The 18,913-nt window shown below is 39.7% G+C and overlaps 1 protein-coding gene across 5 annotated transcripts in view; it reads left to right on the top strand.

The window, feature by feature from the left end:
- The window catches only part of RAI14 (retinoic acid induced 14), an 85,455-nt gene that overhangs the window by 51,626 nt on the left and 14,916 nt on the right, over positions 1-18,913 (top strand). For all 5 annotated transcript variants that reach the window (XM_059873595.1, XM_059873599.1, XM_059873596.1 and 2 more), the window contains exons 4-6: positions 13,506-13,594; positions 15,329-15,393; positions 18,786-18,843. In XM_059873595.1, coding sequence (XP_059729578.1) covers positions 13,506-13,594; positions 15,329-15,393; positions 18,786-18,843 — 212 coding nt within the window. The remainder of the gene's footprint in view (positions 1-13,505; positions 13,595-15,328; positions 15,394-18,785; positions 18,844-18,913) is intronic.

The following is an 18,913-nucleotide window of genomic DNA, read 5'->3' as shown; positions in this document are numbered from 1 at the left end:
TATAGTTCATTATTTTAAACAGAAGGTGGAGAGGATAATTTTTCATGCTTAGAGAGGTACTTTTAAGTTTTCATTTTATAATTAGATGGCTTCCTATTATAAAATGCTTGAACTGAAAGGAACAGAGACAAGCTCTGAGGGTATTCTTTATTGGTCCTGCTGTGTACAGTATGCATCATCCCACTGAGTCCTGCTATGATGTGCTCCAGCTTTGGCTCAGTTTCGGCCATTGCCTCCTAAATTTTTTTTTTGTGTCCTTTTTAGTCGCTATCATTTAGGTCCTTTATTTTGTGTCTGGTCGACATGCAATAAAATGGAGGTGCTTAAAATAATGAGGTCTAGGTACCTCATTAATTTAAGGTATCTACTATTAAGGTATGTATTTCTTAGAAATAATATTTACAAATTTTCATTAGGAGGTTTAACTCCTCAGCAGTATCTTTAAAAAAATGTACTTAAAAAAGACCATGTCAGAATAATGAAATTATAGTTTTTTAAGACTTACTTGACTTTCCACAGCATCACCCTGCCTTTGACTAAGTTCTTTCTATAAGCAATAAGTCACTTTTAAGGCCATGGAGCAAATCCATCTTTGGCAAAAGTTGACACAGTCCCATTGTTGCTCCCACTTACGCAGCACAGACTATTGCCAAGCATAGTTGTAATAGAACCTATCTGGAAATCTGACTCTGTCATTGTAGTCTTAACTTTGCCAGATAGGTTGGTTGTTTTTTCTTTTGGTCCAGCTTCCTTAAACAAAAAAATGTGGCTTTCCAGCTTGGAATTTGATCTTTTAAATCCACTTAAACTAACAAAAAAAAAGGTTTTCAAACAGATCCCTTTTGGGAATGGTAGGATTGGATTCATTCATGTCCTGCACTTTCCACAAGATCAAGTGTTCAAATGGGCTGTTATTTTAAGAAGCTACTGCCATTATTGAGGGGAAGTGGAGGGCTGGGGGTGGGGGAATGATTTTGGAAAGGATTTACAGTGTATAAATGGTAGCACTTCCTTGTCCTGAAGTTATTTTGTGTTATTTTGTCAGTGTGCCAGTCTATTACTGCCATGTTTGCATGTTTCTGCAAGGTACTAAACTAGAATTAAATGCTTTTGGCTATTAAGTGAAACAATAGATCTCTGTACATTTTTTTAATCTGCAATTGAATCAGTTGTTGTTCAATAAAATTACTCTAACAATAGTACAAAAAAGCTTTAGAAACCACTGCAAATTTGTGCTTTAAGGACTCTTTTATAAAACTACTGCCAATAGCAGTTAATAGAAGAGATATATTTTCATTTGAAAGAGACTGTTCATGCCTTGGAGGCTGAACTAAAAATAAATTTCGGAGCGTATTCCAACTGCAAATACTTGATATTTATTATGTACATAGTATTCATTTTTATTTTCTTCCTTTTGGATCTTACTGAATAAGGAGGTGAAGGCAAGTGGCATAAAGAACATCACTTTTCAAAAAGTAGATAATATTTTAATTACCTTTGAGAGATAATGTTTCGTTCTATGTAATAATATTTACCTTAAAAGAAGCTATTGGAAGAATACATAGAATGATAGAACAATTTGAGTTGGATGGGACCCATAAAGATCATCAAAGTCCAAGTCCTGTCCCTGCACCAGACACCCCAAGAGTCAGACCCTGTGCCTGAGAGCATCATCCAGACATTTTGACTTCTGTCAGGCTGGTGCTGTGACCACTTCCCTGGGGAGCCTGTTCCAGTGCCCAACTACCCTCTGGATGAAGAACCTTTTCCTGATACCCAACTTAAACCTCCCCTGACACAACTTCAGGCTGTTCCCTCAGGTCCTGTCACTGTCGCCACAGAGCAGAGATCAGTGCCTGTCCCCACCTTGCTTCCACTTGGGAGGGTGTGGTAACTGCACTGAGGTGTCCTGTCAGTCTCAGCTGCTCCTCACATGGCTTCCCCTGCAGACCATAAAGCAAAGTAAGGTCAGAGGACCTGCTCAGGAAATTCAGTTTTATGAGTAAAAAGGGAGGATAGAAGTCGTTGGATTCCAGTGGGTGTGGCCAACAAAATAGTAGCTATGTCCCTGCCTACTAGGTTGAAGGAAGCGCAGACTTTACTAGGCACTGAGTGGCTTGGAGAATGTGTATTCCAGAGAACAGTCAGATTGTCAGCCCTCTCTGTCAAGTGACACGGAAGAAGAATGATCTCAAATGGGGCCCTGACTAACAAGAAGCTTTTGGACAAATTAAGCAGGAGATTGCTCGTGCAGGAGCCCTTGGGCCGGTCAGAACAGGGCAGGGTGTAAGCAATGTGCTGTGCACTGCAGCCAGGGAGAATGGTCCTTCCTTGAGTCTGGGGCAGAAGGGACCTGGAGAGACTCGAGGATGACCTCTTGGCTTCTGGAGTCTGGGATACAGAGGATTTGAGGCCAGCTATACCTCAGCTGAGAAAAAGATTCTGGGAGTTTATGAAGGGGTTCGAGCTGCCTCAGAAGTGGTGGGCACTGAAGCACAGGTTGCAGAGCTTTATATATAAAGCCTACTGGCTTTATGTATTGCTGAATGAGAGAAATGAACAGTGCTTTTCCTCTACACTGACTTGTGGATGTTGGCAAACACTCTGTGGTTGTGTCTGGACCGACAGAAAAGGAGCAGTTAGCAGTGCAGAGGGAAACCCATCTGGGCTGCTGAACTGTGGTAAGAAATTGCTGCCCAGGTAGAGAAGTTGGCTGTAAAAGTGCATCATGTAGATGCACACAAATGCAAGGGTCTGGCTGCTGAAGAGCTGTACATTGATTTGATCTCTGAGGAAAAAAAATTAATTTACTTTTATCACAGTATTTAATTTCTGATGGTCCAGATGGTCGCAATAATGTCTAGGTTTCTGAACATGGACAAAGTAAGAAAGACCACAGGGATCTCAACCTTTGTTTTATCTCTGTCCAACAGACAGCTGAAATCTGGTTCTTATTCCAAAATGTCTTGTGAAGTTTATTTCCATGGGAGATCTGGGTGTAAAAGCTTTTGTCTTTCTAAATCTTTTCTGAAGTTCTTTTTAGGTTCAAATCATGATTGTTCATTTTTTGTCCCCTCTCCTGCCCTGCAGCATTGCTAGGGATATAATTTAATTAGGATGTTGATATTAAGTTTCCTGAAAAATTGCTTTCCACTTTAGACAAATGCTCAGAAATGCTAATGAAACTCTAGGCCATGGTTGGATGAATGTGTCCACTGCCAGGATACTAAATTGGGCTAATTAACTTTCTATTATGTTCAGTATGAGCTGATTGTTAATGTATGGTGAGAGAGAGTGCTTTTATCTCCACAACAGAGGAGCAATACTTAACTTTGATTTCCTAATCAAATCATGGCGATACATGAAAAAATCCACACTGCCTAAAAATGCCACTGTATTGACAATAGTGCAGGCTTTTAAATGAGATCCGTGCAGGGGAATTCATGATAGTGGTTTGTTCCTGGCTCTTGACTGAAACTGTGTAGAGCATTTCTGATGGTTTTGACCCCTCACTTGACCTTTCCAACTAGGGTTGGAAAATATCATGATCCAGTTTTTAGTTCTTGCCTACATTTTTGACAGGATTTGAAATCAACAGCATCCAGGCTCTGTTATGCACATTTTTAAAGCAATTTTTATAGGATATTTTAGCATTTTGGTACCTTCATGTTATTAGGGGAAAAAAAAAAAAAGAGAAGGGCCATCTTCTGAAGAGACAGAAATTAATCATCTTTAGCTGTACTTCAGTTACAAAGATCCTAAAGTTTTTACTTTATCTCTTTAGTGATTTGCTATGTTATAAATCAAACAAATTCCATGCATTTAAAAAACAAACTCCCTATTCCATATAAAGTTCTCTGAGCATTAAGAGGCCTCCCAATGGATTTTGCATCTTACGTGCATGGGGCTTTGTGCAGATGATATCTAAAGTTCAAAGACGAAACAATCAGTCTGCAATTTCTTGAGCCAGCTTGTATCTTCTGCTCTAAATTTGCTTTTTCACACAGCTGATGGCTATTCTTAAGAGCTTTTGTATTTCATTGTCTTTTAGTGTGGCTGTCTTCTCAGAGGGAAGCAACTCCTCTTCTGAAGGGCCCTTGTACTCGTGTTTGGGCAGTCTGTGTGCCTCCTGCCCACAGGCAGGATCGGCCAAACCTGTAATGCAGCATCAGGCAGCCACTGGAATTCCCTGTTGATGCAGCTCCATTTGCAGAGTTGCCAAATACCCAGATTTTGCCAGACCTGGCTGGCTTTCAACAAGTTTGTCAGTTGCTTGGATCAGAGGAGAGCCTGGATGATTGGGAGTTTTTGTATGCCTGGGTCGAAACAGCTGCAGTTTGGCTCATGTGTAGGCAAAACCCAGCGCCCCAGTTTTCCGTGGGGAATGCTGTGGCTGCTCCCTGCACTTCTCCCATCTGAGCTGGCAGGAGAGCCATGAGGGAAGCATGCCTCTCATGGGTTGGGCCAGAATCAACCTCTTCAAGGCTGGAGGGGACAGGGTTAAGGCTGCAGTTGTTTTTCAGATTTATATCTACGTAATGGGCTGCAGTTGTTTTACATGTTTTTCAAAGACTTATGCAACCAAATGAGCTGTATGTGTAGATTTTAATTATGCCCACTGGCTGTTACTGGCTTAAAAATGTACTCTAATCTAGGAAGAGGAACAGACAGCCGAAACAGAGCAATGTGCAAATGTTGAATTTACTTAAGTATTTTTTAAAATTCAAACTGAGGTCTCAGGCAATAGACTGTGCTGGTGGCTGCTTATTTACTGGGCTTATGTTTCACTCTGTTTTCTGCTACCTTCTTTACAGGTCCTGTGTTAAGAAACTGCTGAAAGGTAGCTGGAAAGTAACTGAAAAATTTAGAAAACTCTGAAGTTGCACATGCCTGTGGCCCAGCCCCTGTTCCTCTTCCAAAATTTGGAATCTTAAGTAGTATAGTTATTCTGAAATACAAAATAAAAAGTATATTGCCATAATTATCCAAAGAGTTTATTTTAAAAAAATAAGAAGAAGTGGTCATAATAACCAGTGGTGTTTGAATGTGTTACAAGTAGAGTAATTGCTGTGAATACATGTTGTTGCACTTGGTCTGCAAATATCCCATGAAGTAAGAGAAGTTAATTTTGTACAGTTTCATAAAAAAAATAAGTACATCCAAACAGTTGCTTCAAATCTGAAGAGATGGGAAGTACAGAATAAATGGTACAGAAACATCAAGGACAACATCCTGAGCTATCACTTGTCAATATCCCTCAGGTTCGTAAGGATATTTCTGCTCATCTTGGAGCACTAGCTGCAGTTTTAAGTCTTGCTGGATTTTCATATTCACAAAAATATTTGGTTTAGATTAACCTTTACTCAATTGCTCTCACTCTTTTGAGCCTTTTCCTGTCCATGTTGTTATGCCACCATGGTTCAGGATTACATTGCTCTAATTCACTATGTTCCATATACAAAGGTGATTATCAGCAGTTGCTGACCCACAGGCAGCAACACCAAGTGAGTTGTGTTGGAGGATGTAGTCGTTGCTCTCCTTTTCAGGCTTAATTTTGACTTTGTACTCTGTTGGGCCTTGAAAGGGCTGAAGATGGTTTTACCCAGCTTCTGGAAGAAAGTCGTCTTTACCTGGGCACATCCTCAGGGATTTCACCCTGTGCTAAAAAGATGATGTGCCTTTGGGCGTGTATACTGAGGAGGCAACTGAGCACCTGTTTGGATTTTATACATGGGATGTGGTCTTGAAGAAACAATTGGAAGTAATCTTCCCTACTTCTCTGCCTTCCTTGGCTTTGGAGGCTCAGGCCACACTGCACAGATTTCTGGGCTCTTTACGCTTTCTGAGACTTCGTCGTTTGTCATACTTTGTTAATTATTCTACCCTACAACTCCTTTTTTTTTTTGTACTTTTAAAAACTACTACTTTAAAAAGTACTATGTTAAAAAGTAGTACTTTTTACTACTCCAAAAATAAAAAAGTAAGTCTAAATTTCAGACTTTCTGTCAACATCTAGGAATGCCATGAAGCTTCTGATTGCAGAATCTCTGTTGCATTTCGCTGACATTAGTTCCTGAGGAATTTTAAAATAGACACTGTGCAAGAAACTTTATGTGGTAAATCTAAATTGTGAGCACTTGTGTTTACAATTAATGGTACATGGAAGGAAAGTCCATAAATTTCAGACTTGAAGTGGGAGTTTGTGTTAATGTGGTAATAGAGTTTGCCAAAGAAAACTGTATGTGAAAATGGAACTGCTAGAGCACAACCTGAGAATGAAAAGTATTAAGTTGCTGGGGATCCCAGAAATCTCTCTGAAGAGCAGCTGGGTGGATATTTTGCTGAGTTTGAAGGCGAAAATCAGGAGTCTGTAGCTTGCCAACTCCTGTGTTGCATGATGCAATTGCTTCTTTTCTATAAGAAAAGAGCCATTAAAGAGGCTTGCCTTTTATTCATGTCCTATAGCTTGAGGTGTGTGTGATTGAAACAAGATTTTTCATGCTATGATGCAAAGATGGAAACTTTGTATGAAAACTGCATTGTTTCAGTTTCAGTGGCGGGTTTTTTGGTTTTGTTGGTTTTTTGACATGTTGTCCCAAAATACATGCTAACACAGAAAGGGCATGCAGGATTTTTTTTTTAGAGGGTTCTGTGTGTGCTGGGGCAGGGCAGATGCCATCTCTTATTAAAATAAAAGGACACAGGCTGTGTTCACTTTACTGTGGCTGATGCGAAAGGGGAGAGAGGGGAAAATAATCTCACACAGCTCCTGGTAAATCCACACCTGGCTCTGTCAACTTCTTAAAATCTTGCACTGCACTCTAGAAGTTGTTTGCAGCAACTCATTGCCTGAATGTTTTAAAACTCTTAAAAACATAATTTTCTCATCTTGTACTGGTGCCAGCTCTGATTTGAAAACAAAAAGTATTTCCTTTCTTCCTCCTAAGATAATTTTTGAACTCTTGGTTGCATATGTACAAGTGACAAGATAATGATATGTAGTGCCACCATTGTTGAAAAGCTACATTTTTTACAGTTGCTCTTGGGCGTAGGTAAAATGGGTGCAGTGTGAAGCTGGAATTTTTATTTGTTTAAAGAAAAGAATAAAAATCCCCAAAGAACTGGTAAGTTTTGATAGTGATTACCTGTAGATGTCTGATTTTCTTTCAAGACAGTTTGATCTGCCAAATATCAGTATGGCTCCTCCATAACTAAATTACTTGTTCTCCCTACAACATATATTGTCCCAAATGAGTGTCAGTATCTTGGTAATGCAGTCAGGAAAAGATGAAGATCCCTTTGACTTTCATAGCAAAAAAAAATCATGGTTCAATTTTAGCTTTAAGGTGAAATTCTACATGCTGCTCCTTATTTTTCACGGGCAGATTGCCTCTGTGCTATGTGATGAAACAGTGGAAGGCAGCTTTGGTTTTCAATGTTTTTTTTTTCCTGTGCCTGCTCACCAGCCACACAATTACCTGCCTGCCTGTGCTGGTGCAAGGAGGAAGCACAACCCAGAGAGGGCTTGCAGAGGAAGGCAGAAGACACCTCCCATTTCAGAACTGCTATGGAGCTTTCCCAGTCGTTTAATCTGAGGGTGATAATTTCTCTATTATTAGGTTTGGATTGTGTCAAAAAGGGCTTACTTTCAAAATTGTTTTAATGCTGATAAATTCTCAAGCCCTTCACAGATCAGTAAGCCGTATCCTACTACAGTGACTGGTTATGGTGTTACATGTGAGAGGAGATCACACTGGACTTCCTCCTGTGTGACTCCAGCTTTTCTCTTCATGCATGGAATGTGCTGCTCTAGTGGTAGCACGTGGCCCTTTCTCCTTCAGGTCAGGTCTTGGTGCTTCTGCCACTCAGCCTGTGCTGGAAGTCATCTACTGTGTTTATTTTAGCTGTTGTTATTGAAGAGGAGTTGAGGCCTTGAGGGATAGCACTGTAAGCTAGGTGCTGCTTCTAAAATATTTTAAAGTTCCAGTTAGTTCAGAAAGACAGCCATGCTATCAGTAAGTCACTTTGTGGCTGAGATAGCTGGTGAATTTCTTATCTGTCTGATCCGGTAGTAGCAAAGCTTTAATGTGTTCAATTTCTATTTTTTTTTTTCTTTCATTTAATCAGCAATACAAGGTCTCTATGCAGCTTTATATCTTTGTCATTCTTGTTTGTTTGTGTGAAGGTATTGGTTGGTGGGGAAACTATAAATCATCAAATTGTTGGAAGGCAAGTTAGACTTTTTAAAACTCAACAAAGGGTTGACATCCATTAGAAAATGAAGAAGAATGATCTGCCTTGGGGAGGGATGTTTCTACTCAAAATAAACCTTGACAATGAGTGTATATGAGTTCATAGTGTTTTTCAAACATTATTGCACTTAAAATATTTTCAGAGCACTCAGATTGAAATTACAGAGAACAATAGTATTATACGCTTGCATATAAGTTTGACTGGGTTCCATGTTTGTCATAATAGGAAATAGCAAATACAGTATTCACTTAGCATCCATAATTCAGCCAAATTCCTTATTGGCTTTGGATTTTGGTAAATAGTGTGTTGAAATGCTTTCAGGCCTTGGAGAAAATCTGTGTTACAGAGAATGTTAATTCTGCCCAGAAAAAACTCTGGAGCATGACCTTGCCAAACAGAGATTGAACCCTCTCATTGGGTGTAATTCTTCTGCTTTTTTCCCCCACCGTTTTTCTTTCATTAATGATAATTTCTTTTTTAGAGGGTTATTGTCTTAAATTAAAACTTGATATTTATTTTTTCTGATTTTATCATGTTTCTCTTCCCTTTTGTGGCACTTCCCCTAGATACATGGACCACCCAGTTGTTTTAAGCCAGCTGTCAAAATACCGTTCAGTAAGAGGATTTGCAGGAAGCAGCTCTGCAAATGGTTAAGCAGAGAACCTGAATATAGCAGAGCCGTGTCTTACTGCTAATACCACCTTAGCAATTGCCATCAGCTACAGTTTTATAAGTCTAACCCCTAAATGTGGATTATTTCTGTTCTACTTATGGTGTAATGATTTGTAAAGAAAAGTTTTATGCAAGCTGAGTAGTAAAAATTTCAGTCCTTTTTCACTTGAGTTAGACTGACATCTAAATAATTTTTGAAAACACTCATTCTTGGTCTTTTGGCAAAGACTGGCCATATCTGAACTCTTGTGCTTTGTCTGTCAGATGCTGATTAAAAAAGTCTTCATTCCCTTGCTGGTTTAATATTGTGACCAAAACGTAGAAAAGGTCATTTGCCCTGAGTGAGGCATGGGCTTGTTAGGACAGATGTAAGTGCTTCACCCGTGGACATCTTATATCTGTAAAAAAATCTGCTGCTTCAGAGTAGTTCAGGGGTGTCATACACAGCTGTGCCCCCTGTTCAGGCAGCAAGCATCATAAAAAGCCTCTATCAGTGTATTTGAGTAACATTTCAGGTCAAGAAGTTTGAGGTCTTGACAAGATTTTGAGGTGATAGCCTTGTAGCTGTTCTTCAGTTGAACCCGAACATCATGAAGTGAGTTCGCTCTTACTGTAAAAGTTTGTTTACTGCAACTGGGCTTTGCATTCTTCACAAGTTATATAATTTTCCACCTTTTCTTGTTAAGTATTGAGTAATTATGAGACGTGTTCATTCCCAGTAGGAAAAAGCAGTGTCAGCCTACTGATCTTCCATTTGCTGCGGAGGTGGGTCTTGAACCACTGGGAAAGGTAGCTGCTCCTCTGCTCACTGAAATGTCTGGATACAATAAAAAGAGACCATCCCACTCCTCAGGAAGAACAGAAATGTTTTACAGCAATAAAAGTAATCTATCTCAAAACAGTTCAGGCTGGGCTATCAAGATGTGGCTCTAAGTGGCAGTAACAGGCTTATCTATTGTGAAGGGAAAATGAACTATGTTGTAATGGGATTTTCAGCTGAATGAGAATCCAACTCTCGGTGTGGCCCTTGGTCCAAATGAAGCCTTACATGTTTGTTTTTGTTTACCTAAGTCGTTGCACAACCAGGAAATGGGAGGAAAAGTTGTTTGCTTTCATATCAAGGAAAGTTTATTCATAGGAGATGTAAGTAAAATGCATCGCTCCTTAAGGCATCCTGATGGTGAGAACTCCAGTATTTGGAAACTGCAGTTTTTGCCTCAAATATTTTAGGAAATTATGTAGCTTGTTAGGAATTATTCTGAAATGAATGTCTACAGTCTTCTTTGTTTCAAGAGCCTGCCTTGCTATATAGGATTCCTCCGTATTTATTACTCAAGTGTTTGGGTTTGGGTAGGTTTTTTTGTTTGTTTTGAGTTGGCTGTTTTGTTTGTTTGAGTTTTTTAACTAAAAGCAAAACACCTTAAAAAAAAACAAATGAAAAAAACCCACACAAAAAAACCCCCCAAACCAAAGCAGGGGCTATTAACTTTAAAATCGGAATTGCTTCTTAAGTGGGAGGGTTTGTCCAACACTAATAGAGTTTAGCTTAAATATGATTGTAATAGGTTCATTCCATTCTGGAGTTGTTCTCTCTATAGAGCAGGACTCTGTGTACTAAATCAGCAGTTAAGTAGCCATATCCCCTATTCCCTTCCAATTGCTTTGAGACTGTTAAGAAAAAAATATCTCACTACAGGTTTATGTGAGAGATAGTACCAAAACAAGGATGCAGACAGGAGACACATCACAAGCTGTTCTTTGTGAAATAAAACATCTCTGTGTTTGATGACTTGTTGAGAACTGCCATGGGAATTGTTTTTGTTGGTGGGATTCATGTGTTCATAGGAGCATAGCCTGAAAAGAGTTATTTTTAATTTTCTCTGATATTTTTTTGCAGTCAGATTTTACCTAAATAAAACTTCTTTAGCACTTGTGTGTTCATGTTGCATTTGGCACAGTACTACAAAGTCTGTCCATAAAAATCTCAGTGCCCCAGATTTAGCCAAGTTATTATTATTCAGGTATTTATTGTTACTATATTGTCAAATGTAAGTTAGCCAAGTGTGTGCTTCACAGTCTTCCTAATATATAAGTGAATTTGATTGTATTTTGTGTTTACACAAATGTATCAGAACGTGTTTTGTTATTTTGCTGGTATGTTGTGCTGGCTAAATTAGAGGTGTTGGAATTTGTCAGACTCCTCTTGTGTCCCTCCCCCAGTCATTTTCCCAGAGCCTGAGAAACCACTTCTTCCAAAGAATGTTTACACAACTTTGCATTGGTCACCAAGTACATGAAGTTTTGATTTTAAATGACTGGAGAACAGACAGCAGCAGTGCTTGGACATGTTAACTTTTCAGTTTGTTTATGGCAGTAGAATTCACAGGACGAACACACAGAATGATTTTGTATTTGCAAAGAAAGGTTCAAGAGTTAAGCGCTGCCATTTGCAATCAGCAGCAGCCAGTGTAGAAGGAAGGACTCCTTCTAGGAAGTGAGGTATTTGCTGCAATTGATAGACAGATCTGTTCCGGGACTTCTCCTGCTTTGATTAATTATCCTCTCTTTTCCAGATATTGTCTGTTGATCTCTTTTTTTGCTGAGTTTTCATGAAGTCTATGGCTTAGAGAAACATGGTGTTGTAGGTCGCAGACTCTGTGTCTGAAATACCCATTTCATTCCTGCTTGTTGTTCCAAGTTTCCCTGGTTAGCAGGCTGAGCTTTCAGTGTTAGCTTTAACACTTAAGGGAAGCAGTTGTTCAAAATATAAACTCCTAAATGTAGTAGTTGATGTGGCTCTGTGATTTATGATGTTTCCTTTACATTCCAGGGGAAAATCCCTTTTACACAGGGGTGGATAATTTAAAAATTATTACCTCCTTCAAAAGATATTAGAAAACATCCCAGGAATACTGGCTCTTTCAGTTTGGTGCATGTTTGATGGTGGTTCTAACTTTCCACACACAAAGAAATAGCAATTCGAAGTGTTTTGTCTTTAAATTTGTTTTACATTACTCCCACTGAAAAACTTCTCTGTGTGCATCAGGCTGATGTTGGTAGGACTCACATGGTAGCAGGATGTCTGCCCATATCTTAAAACTTGACAACATTGTCATGTTATGCATCAGGAGAACATAAACTTCTCTGTTTTCAGAAGCTTTCCCTTCATTTTTGCTTCAGGGCAAAATGAAGTCAGCAGCATCTCTGTAGCACTGCTTCTGTGAATCTTGATGTACCCAGCCTGAGGATGTCAGACATAAATCTCAGCTGTAAAAAGGCTTGAATTCAGTATAATTTCTTTGGTTTGCTCTGTAATTACATCTTCGGTAGTTGATGCTTGGAAGTGCATCCTGCTGTGGTGTAGTTGGTAATGTCTGCAGTTTCACATAGTTTAAACAAGCAGGTGCTTGGGGTGATCAGAAAAACCACAAGTGGAAAAAATACATCTCTGACACAATCTCCCAAATTTTCAGTAGCTTTGATTTCTCCAGGTGATACTCACAGTAAAGTGTTTTCCCCCACCCATACTCGAAGAAAAGATGAGCTTTATAAAGAACAGTGCAGAAGTACAACTTGAGGTAGTTTAATTAAGGAAATGCAGAATCATGTTTTAGAGGAACTAAATTTGTTCACTGGAAGGGGAAAATCTGACTAAATCTAACTAAATCTGACTACTCTGACTAAAATATCTAGAACAAAGTCAGTTATTATTATTGTTTTCTTTATTAATTCCCCAAGCCCAGGCATTCTTTGGGGGTATATTACATCACTAGGGACATAAGTTTGGAAATCGTGTGGGACTAGATGTACATAAAGTATATGATATGAGCTGATGAGACAGCAGCCCAGTAAAAACATAGAATTGTGGGGTTGTTTAGGTTGGAAAAGACCTCTAATATCATTGAGTCTAACCGTTAACCCAGCAACCCATGCCCACCACTAAACAGTGTCCCCCCACCAGTGGCACATCTGCCCATCTCTTAAATATGTCCCAGAGGCTTCCAGGGATGGTAACACCACCAGCTCCCTGGGCAGTTTTTTCCAGTGCTTGACAACCCTTTCAGTCAAGAAATTTTTCCTTATGCCCAATCTAACCTCTCCTGGTGCAGCTTGAGGCCATTTCCTCTCATCCTATCCTGAGTTACCTGGGAGAGGAGACCAACGCTCAGCTGGCTACACCCTCCTGTCAGGCATCTGTAGAGAGTCATAAGGTCCCTCGTGAGCCTCCTTTTCTCCAGAATAAACATCCCCAGCTCCTTCAGCTGCTCCTCATAGAACTTGTTCTCAAACCTTTGCCAGCCTCGTTACCCTTCTCTGGACATGTTCCAGCACATCAACATCTTTCTCGTAATGAGGGTCCCAAAATGAGCACATTATCTGACCTGCAGTATGGAAGTATGACTACAAAGTCTTTCTGATGTGCCATCTCACTTCCAGAGCTGTTATCTTCCTGGAAGGAAATGGAAAGATTCCAAAAGGAATTATTCCTGGGAGGAAAGAACTTTCCAGTGTGCAGTTAGGGAATGAAAGAGAAAATATATTTTAATGATAATAAAAGACATGCAAATGGTCTCTTCCAGTTTTCACCTGGCAGCCACGAAAGGGCATGCAGAGTGCCTCAGGATCATGGTGACTCATGGTACAGATGTGACAGCCCAAGATGGTGCAGGTATGTCTCTCTATACAAGTAGCATGATACACTCAATTTGCTTATGTAGTTACTGATGTGCAGAGTGAAAACACAGATTGGACAACTTTGCTTTTCCCCACACACCCTGTAGGAAAAGCAGTTGTAACACTTGCAGGTTTGGGCATATTTGCTTTCCTGCACAGAGAATTCAGAATCTAAAGTCCTTAAAAACTTTTATCCTAATACTATAAATTTCAGCATTTGTAGTGGGCTCCAGATATAAAATATTTTCTTGATTTTTTTAAATTGTTATTTTTAAGTGAAAAAAAAAAGAGAAAAAAAAAAATTATCCTCCCCCACCTCTTCTTACTATTACAGGTTGCATCAAGATCTTCAGTTTTACTTTCATGTTTATCCAAGCTATTAATCCCATTAACTTTACAGGAGTTGCAGTAAAACATTTCGTCAGGATTATGACACAGTGAAAACAGCTGATACAGGCCGAAACAGAGCTGAGAGCTGTTAAGTATGATGTCTCAGTTCTCAAAAGTCCTGTGCTTAATTACTGCTCTGCTAGGAGAATGATGGGAGCTGAATTTGAAACTGGCAAATTCTTCTTAATAGATTTCAGTTGGCACATCTTTGGAATCTGTGCCCAGCCTTTTCTCTGGCTAGCTGAGCCACCTGGATGACCTGTCAGCATTCCATCTTTCCAGTAATGATCTGTAATTGCTGGGCTCATGGGTTCCATTTTGAAATTTACTGCAGCCTGAGGGAATCTCTGTCATCTGTGGGAATCATTTGTCTCTCTATATAAAGAAGTGTCTGTGATAGTGGAAGAAGCATTCATATTTTATGTAATGATAAGGGAATATATGTACCGGATGCAGACTATAATTCCAAATTCATGCTTCACCTTGCCTGATGATTTATTGGTCACTTGGGTAGTAAAAGATTGCCTGCCTACTTCCACCTGAGAGTGTCAGCCCAGTACTCTTTAGTGAAATCCTTCTATATGGAAGCCACACCGTTAGCAATGAGAGTTTCCCGTCACAAATTTCTTTGTCTTTATTGAGTATTAAATCCTGGGTCCTTCTTTTCTTAGTTGCATGGATAATTTCTGCTTTTGCTGTCTTGTCATCAGTCTTTCAGATGCTCTGTAAGATGAAGCTGGAGGAGAGACTTCAGTGTTTCATCATAAATCCATAATCATTAAATCATCATTAATTCAGTGAAATGTAAACCAATGCAGGCCTGTGTTTGATAGGGAATAGGAAATCTGTGAGGTGCAAACCAAAGCAGGCCTGTGTTTGAGTCTTCTGAGTCTACTTCGTGGGTGACACCAACTTAATATATTTGTAGGTGGTGAATCTGGCAGGTTTTGCTCTTGATGCTGGGTACGTTTTCATTGCCAAATAGCAAAAATCATGACACCAACAGACATCTGTGTGCAAGGGAGGCTGTGTAATACTGGAAAATTGTTTTCTAAGAAACAAGACATAACATACAATTTTAGACTTGCTTCTTCCTAAGTGTAGTCTGACACAATGTTTGAATTAAGACTTTAAGATTATTCTGTTACTTGCCTGAACAACAGGTAGTAAAGACATTCTACTTCATGAAGGTTTTACTTGATTTTTTCTACCCTTACTTTTTATGTGTCATGATAGGAACAAGACAGATAATTCAAGATTTTTCCTTTGACATGGAAGATTTTATTCCTGTGCTTTGCCATGATTGAATAATTAATTTGCTTTGCTGTTATTCTTTTAGGGCACAGTGCTTTACATCTTGCAGCAAAGAACAGCCACCCTGATTGTGTTAAGAAGCTACTTCAGGTAAAAGAAAAATCAAATTAATTTTGATTTTTGAAATTTTCATTTGCTGTCCTTAGACTCATTTTATGCTAATAATCTGCACCACATGCCTATACTGTTCTATGTCCTTGACATCAAGAGAGGTGCATCAAGAGTTTAAACATAAAGACTTTAAGGACCTTGTAGGCACTATGAGTGGATGATAGAAAACAGTGTATCTTCCCTGAGTGGTCTGCAAATACAGTTTTCATGTCCAGCTGCTCTGACATAGTTTGGTTGGGTTTCAAGTAGGTTGTAGCTTCAGTTTAACTTCCTGTGTTTTGTCTGTGTGGTTGGACGACTTGGAATTAGGTGGATTAAGAGTTACAGGGGAAAAGCTTTTTCACTTCTGGGGGAATTCTGATAATGTTCCACTGGAATGCTTTCTGTCTGTTCACCATAGAAACGTTTTCAAGTTTAAAGTAAAAAAGAGACAAAAACAAAGTAGTTTAGATCCAAAAATAATATGGAAATAATAGAATCTTCAATGAAATGAGGTAAAGGACAGTGAGAGGTTAGAAAGGGAGTTGAAAGAATGGGGAGAGAAAATAAGAAAAACGAAAGTGAAGATCAACAAAAAAGTCTCATTGTGTTGAAGATGAGTGTTAGTAAGCAAAGATTTTGTCCATCTCAACTCCATTTCAGAAATCCAGGTAAGTTTTCATGGTGGTGATCAGAGAAACAGAACAGATTTTTCTGAGTTTGAAGTTATCAGATCTCAGATAAAATAATGAATACAGACTGAGAGTGCAGATGAAATAATGATTAACAGCCCCGCTGGAACATGATGGTGCAGAAAGAGAATGGATCCTGTATCCCAGCCTCCAGATTGTTTTTCCCTGGTTGCCTCAGGGCTCTCCAGCTGTCCGGTGACTGACCTCTGTCAGTGTCTCTGACAGCCCAGGGTCCAGTTTCACTGATCCCCACCTCCACACCCCTTGCAGGCGGTCTGCCCAGGGTTATCCTCAGCCCCGACCCACGTCGCCATCAGGCCGTCACTGCTGGCATCGCAGGCAGCTCAGAACCAGCCGTGCCTAACACCAAGGAGCTGCTTTTGTTGATGTTTTTCTGCTTTTATCCCAAAATGCAGGTTTATAGATACATTCCTAAGTGCAGACCTGTTGGTGATATCCTCCAGTAATTCATGCTCTTAGGATTATTTTCTGTGGACAAAAGTGTGTCTGCAAGGAATGTCTGACTGGTGTTGAGCTAAAACAGGCTGAATAATTATTTTACACAGGCAGAATCATGACATTTCTGTTACAGGATGCAACGGTCTGTGTGATCCTGTTTTCCTAGATAATCACAAGTGTGTTGGAGACAGTGCTGCATGTAAAAGTCAAAAGTTACAGTGTTTGTTTTCTAGAAACAAAAGCAACCAACTGTCCAACGAAAAGCTTTGAAACTTGTGAAGGGTTTAGAGAGCCAGTCCTTTGAGGAGCAGCTGAGGGAGCTGGTGGCATTTAGCCTGGAGAAAAGGAGGCTTAGGGTAGACCATATCACAATGTAAAAATGGCCTCAGGTTGCACCCAGGGAGCTTTAAGTTGGAAAAGAGGAAAATTTCTTCACCTGGAGGTATTTAAGAGATGTGTAGATGTGAGACATGTCTCAGTGATTAACTTGCCAGTACTGGGTTAATACTGGACTTGATGATCATGATGGCTATTTCCAACCAAAATGAACCTAGGTTTCTATAATACTCTTTCTTTGCTGTAACTAAAACAAAAGTCTTCTGTACCAAAATGAGCCTTGATAAGAATTTGAATAATTTTTTCATTACTATTTATTGCTTTGAAGTCTAGATTGATCAGTAGCATCTGATCATTGTAATACCACAAGGTATAACTGAATTGTTGTTGCTTATTTTTAAAAATGCTAATGAACCCTTATTGCATTTGACATCCCATGGGAACCTCATGAACTTTAACAAGGCCAAGTGCTGGTGCTGCACCTGGGTCAGTCCAGAGAGCCAAACGTGTCCTGGGCTGCATCCAGAGCCCCGTGGGCAGCAGGGCAGGGAGGGGATTCTGCCCCTCTGCTCTGCTCTGCTGAGACCCACCTGGAGCACTGCATCCAGCTCTGAGCTCCCAGCACAGGAGGGACAGGGACCTGCTGGAGTCAGCCCAGAGCAGGGCAATGAAGGTGATCAGAGTGATGCCTTGAGAGGCTACCTAGAACAGAGGCTGGACAGTGTTAAAGGAATAAAGTAGGTATTCATTAGAAAGGCCTTCAAAGGGTATCCACTGGACAGTACAAGGGCCTGGCAGAGGCTGCACCCAAGATGGACAATGGGTCATGAGTTTTCACTTTTATAAGTTTTGGTCCATTTACATATCAGGGTTAGTTGTCCCATTAAGCTTCAGGTTATGAAGTCCCATCCTCCCAGATTGCTCTCCACAATTTGCTGTTCTTTGTACTTTTTGGGCCTGAAGCTGCAAAGGTGTCCTTGGATACCTTGGAAATCCTTGGAAAAGGATTGTTTTGTCTAACTAAACTGTGAAGAGAACTTGCTAACACTTTATGTGCAATTCAGGCTTATGAGCTAATGCAGTACAGGTTCTGGATAATATGAAAGCTAAAACTTAAGGCATCAAAGGGATGGAGTACATCTGCTGTGAGGAAGGGTCCCAGGAGACCTTAGAGCTGCTTTTCAGTATCTAAAGGGGCCACACAAGAAAACCAAAGAGAGAGTTTTTACATGGGTATGTCATAATAGGACAAGTGGCAGTGGCTCAGACTGCAGGAGGGTAGGTTTAGATTCAGCATTAGGAAGAAATTCTTTACTGTGAGGCACTGGCACAAGTTGACCAGAGAAGTTATGGGTGCCCCATCCCTGGCAGTGTTCAAGGCCACGCTGGATGGGGCATTGAGCAGCCTGATCTAGTGGAACATGTCCCTGCCTATGGCAGGGAATTGGAACAAGATGATCTTTAAGGTTTCTTCTAATCCAAACTTTGGCATGGTTCTGTGAAATGCAGGACAAATTGCCTTAGGACGTGTTTACTTTAGCTTTTACGCTAATGTTAAAAAGAAAAAAAATAAATCTGAAGCAAGGGAGAGCTTTTATCTACTGATTTATTTATGAGATTTTTTTTTTAACTGACTTAAATTATTCTGAAACTATAGCATTTTTTAGGCATAGTTCTCTTAACCATAAGGATTTCCTATGGCTTCAATATAAGTTGGTGTGAAGACAGGAAATGCCAGATTGGTAGAGAGAGAAGCTGTACCTTCCTTCAGTGTTCTTCTCTAAAGTAGCATGTAAATCTTTTTGCAAAGATGTTAGGCACTCTGTCTATATAAAACATATGTGTTTTTTTTTACTTTGTCTTTCTCTAATTGCTTTTCTTTCTTTTCCTTGTTGAATTGTGCAGAGTAAGTGCCCAGCTGACAGCGCTGACAATTCTGGGAAAACAGCTTTACATTATGCAGGTAACTTCTTTGATAGAAGTTTATACTGTTTTGTTGTGCTTGATATTCCTAGCTTATCAGCCTAGAATTT

The sequence above is a fragment of the Haemorhous mexicanus genome, chromosome Z, assembly GCF_027477595.1.
Source record: "Haemorhous mexicanus isolate bHaeMex1 chromosome Z, bHaeMex1.pri, whole genome shotgun sequence".
Taxonomy (NCBI): domain Eukaryota; kingdom Metazoa; phylum Chordata; class Aves; order Passeriformes; family Fringillidae; genus Haemorhous; species Haemorhous mexicanus.
This window is presented reverse-complemented; position numbering and strand designations above follow the sequence as displayed.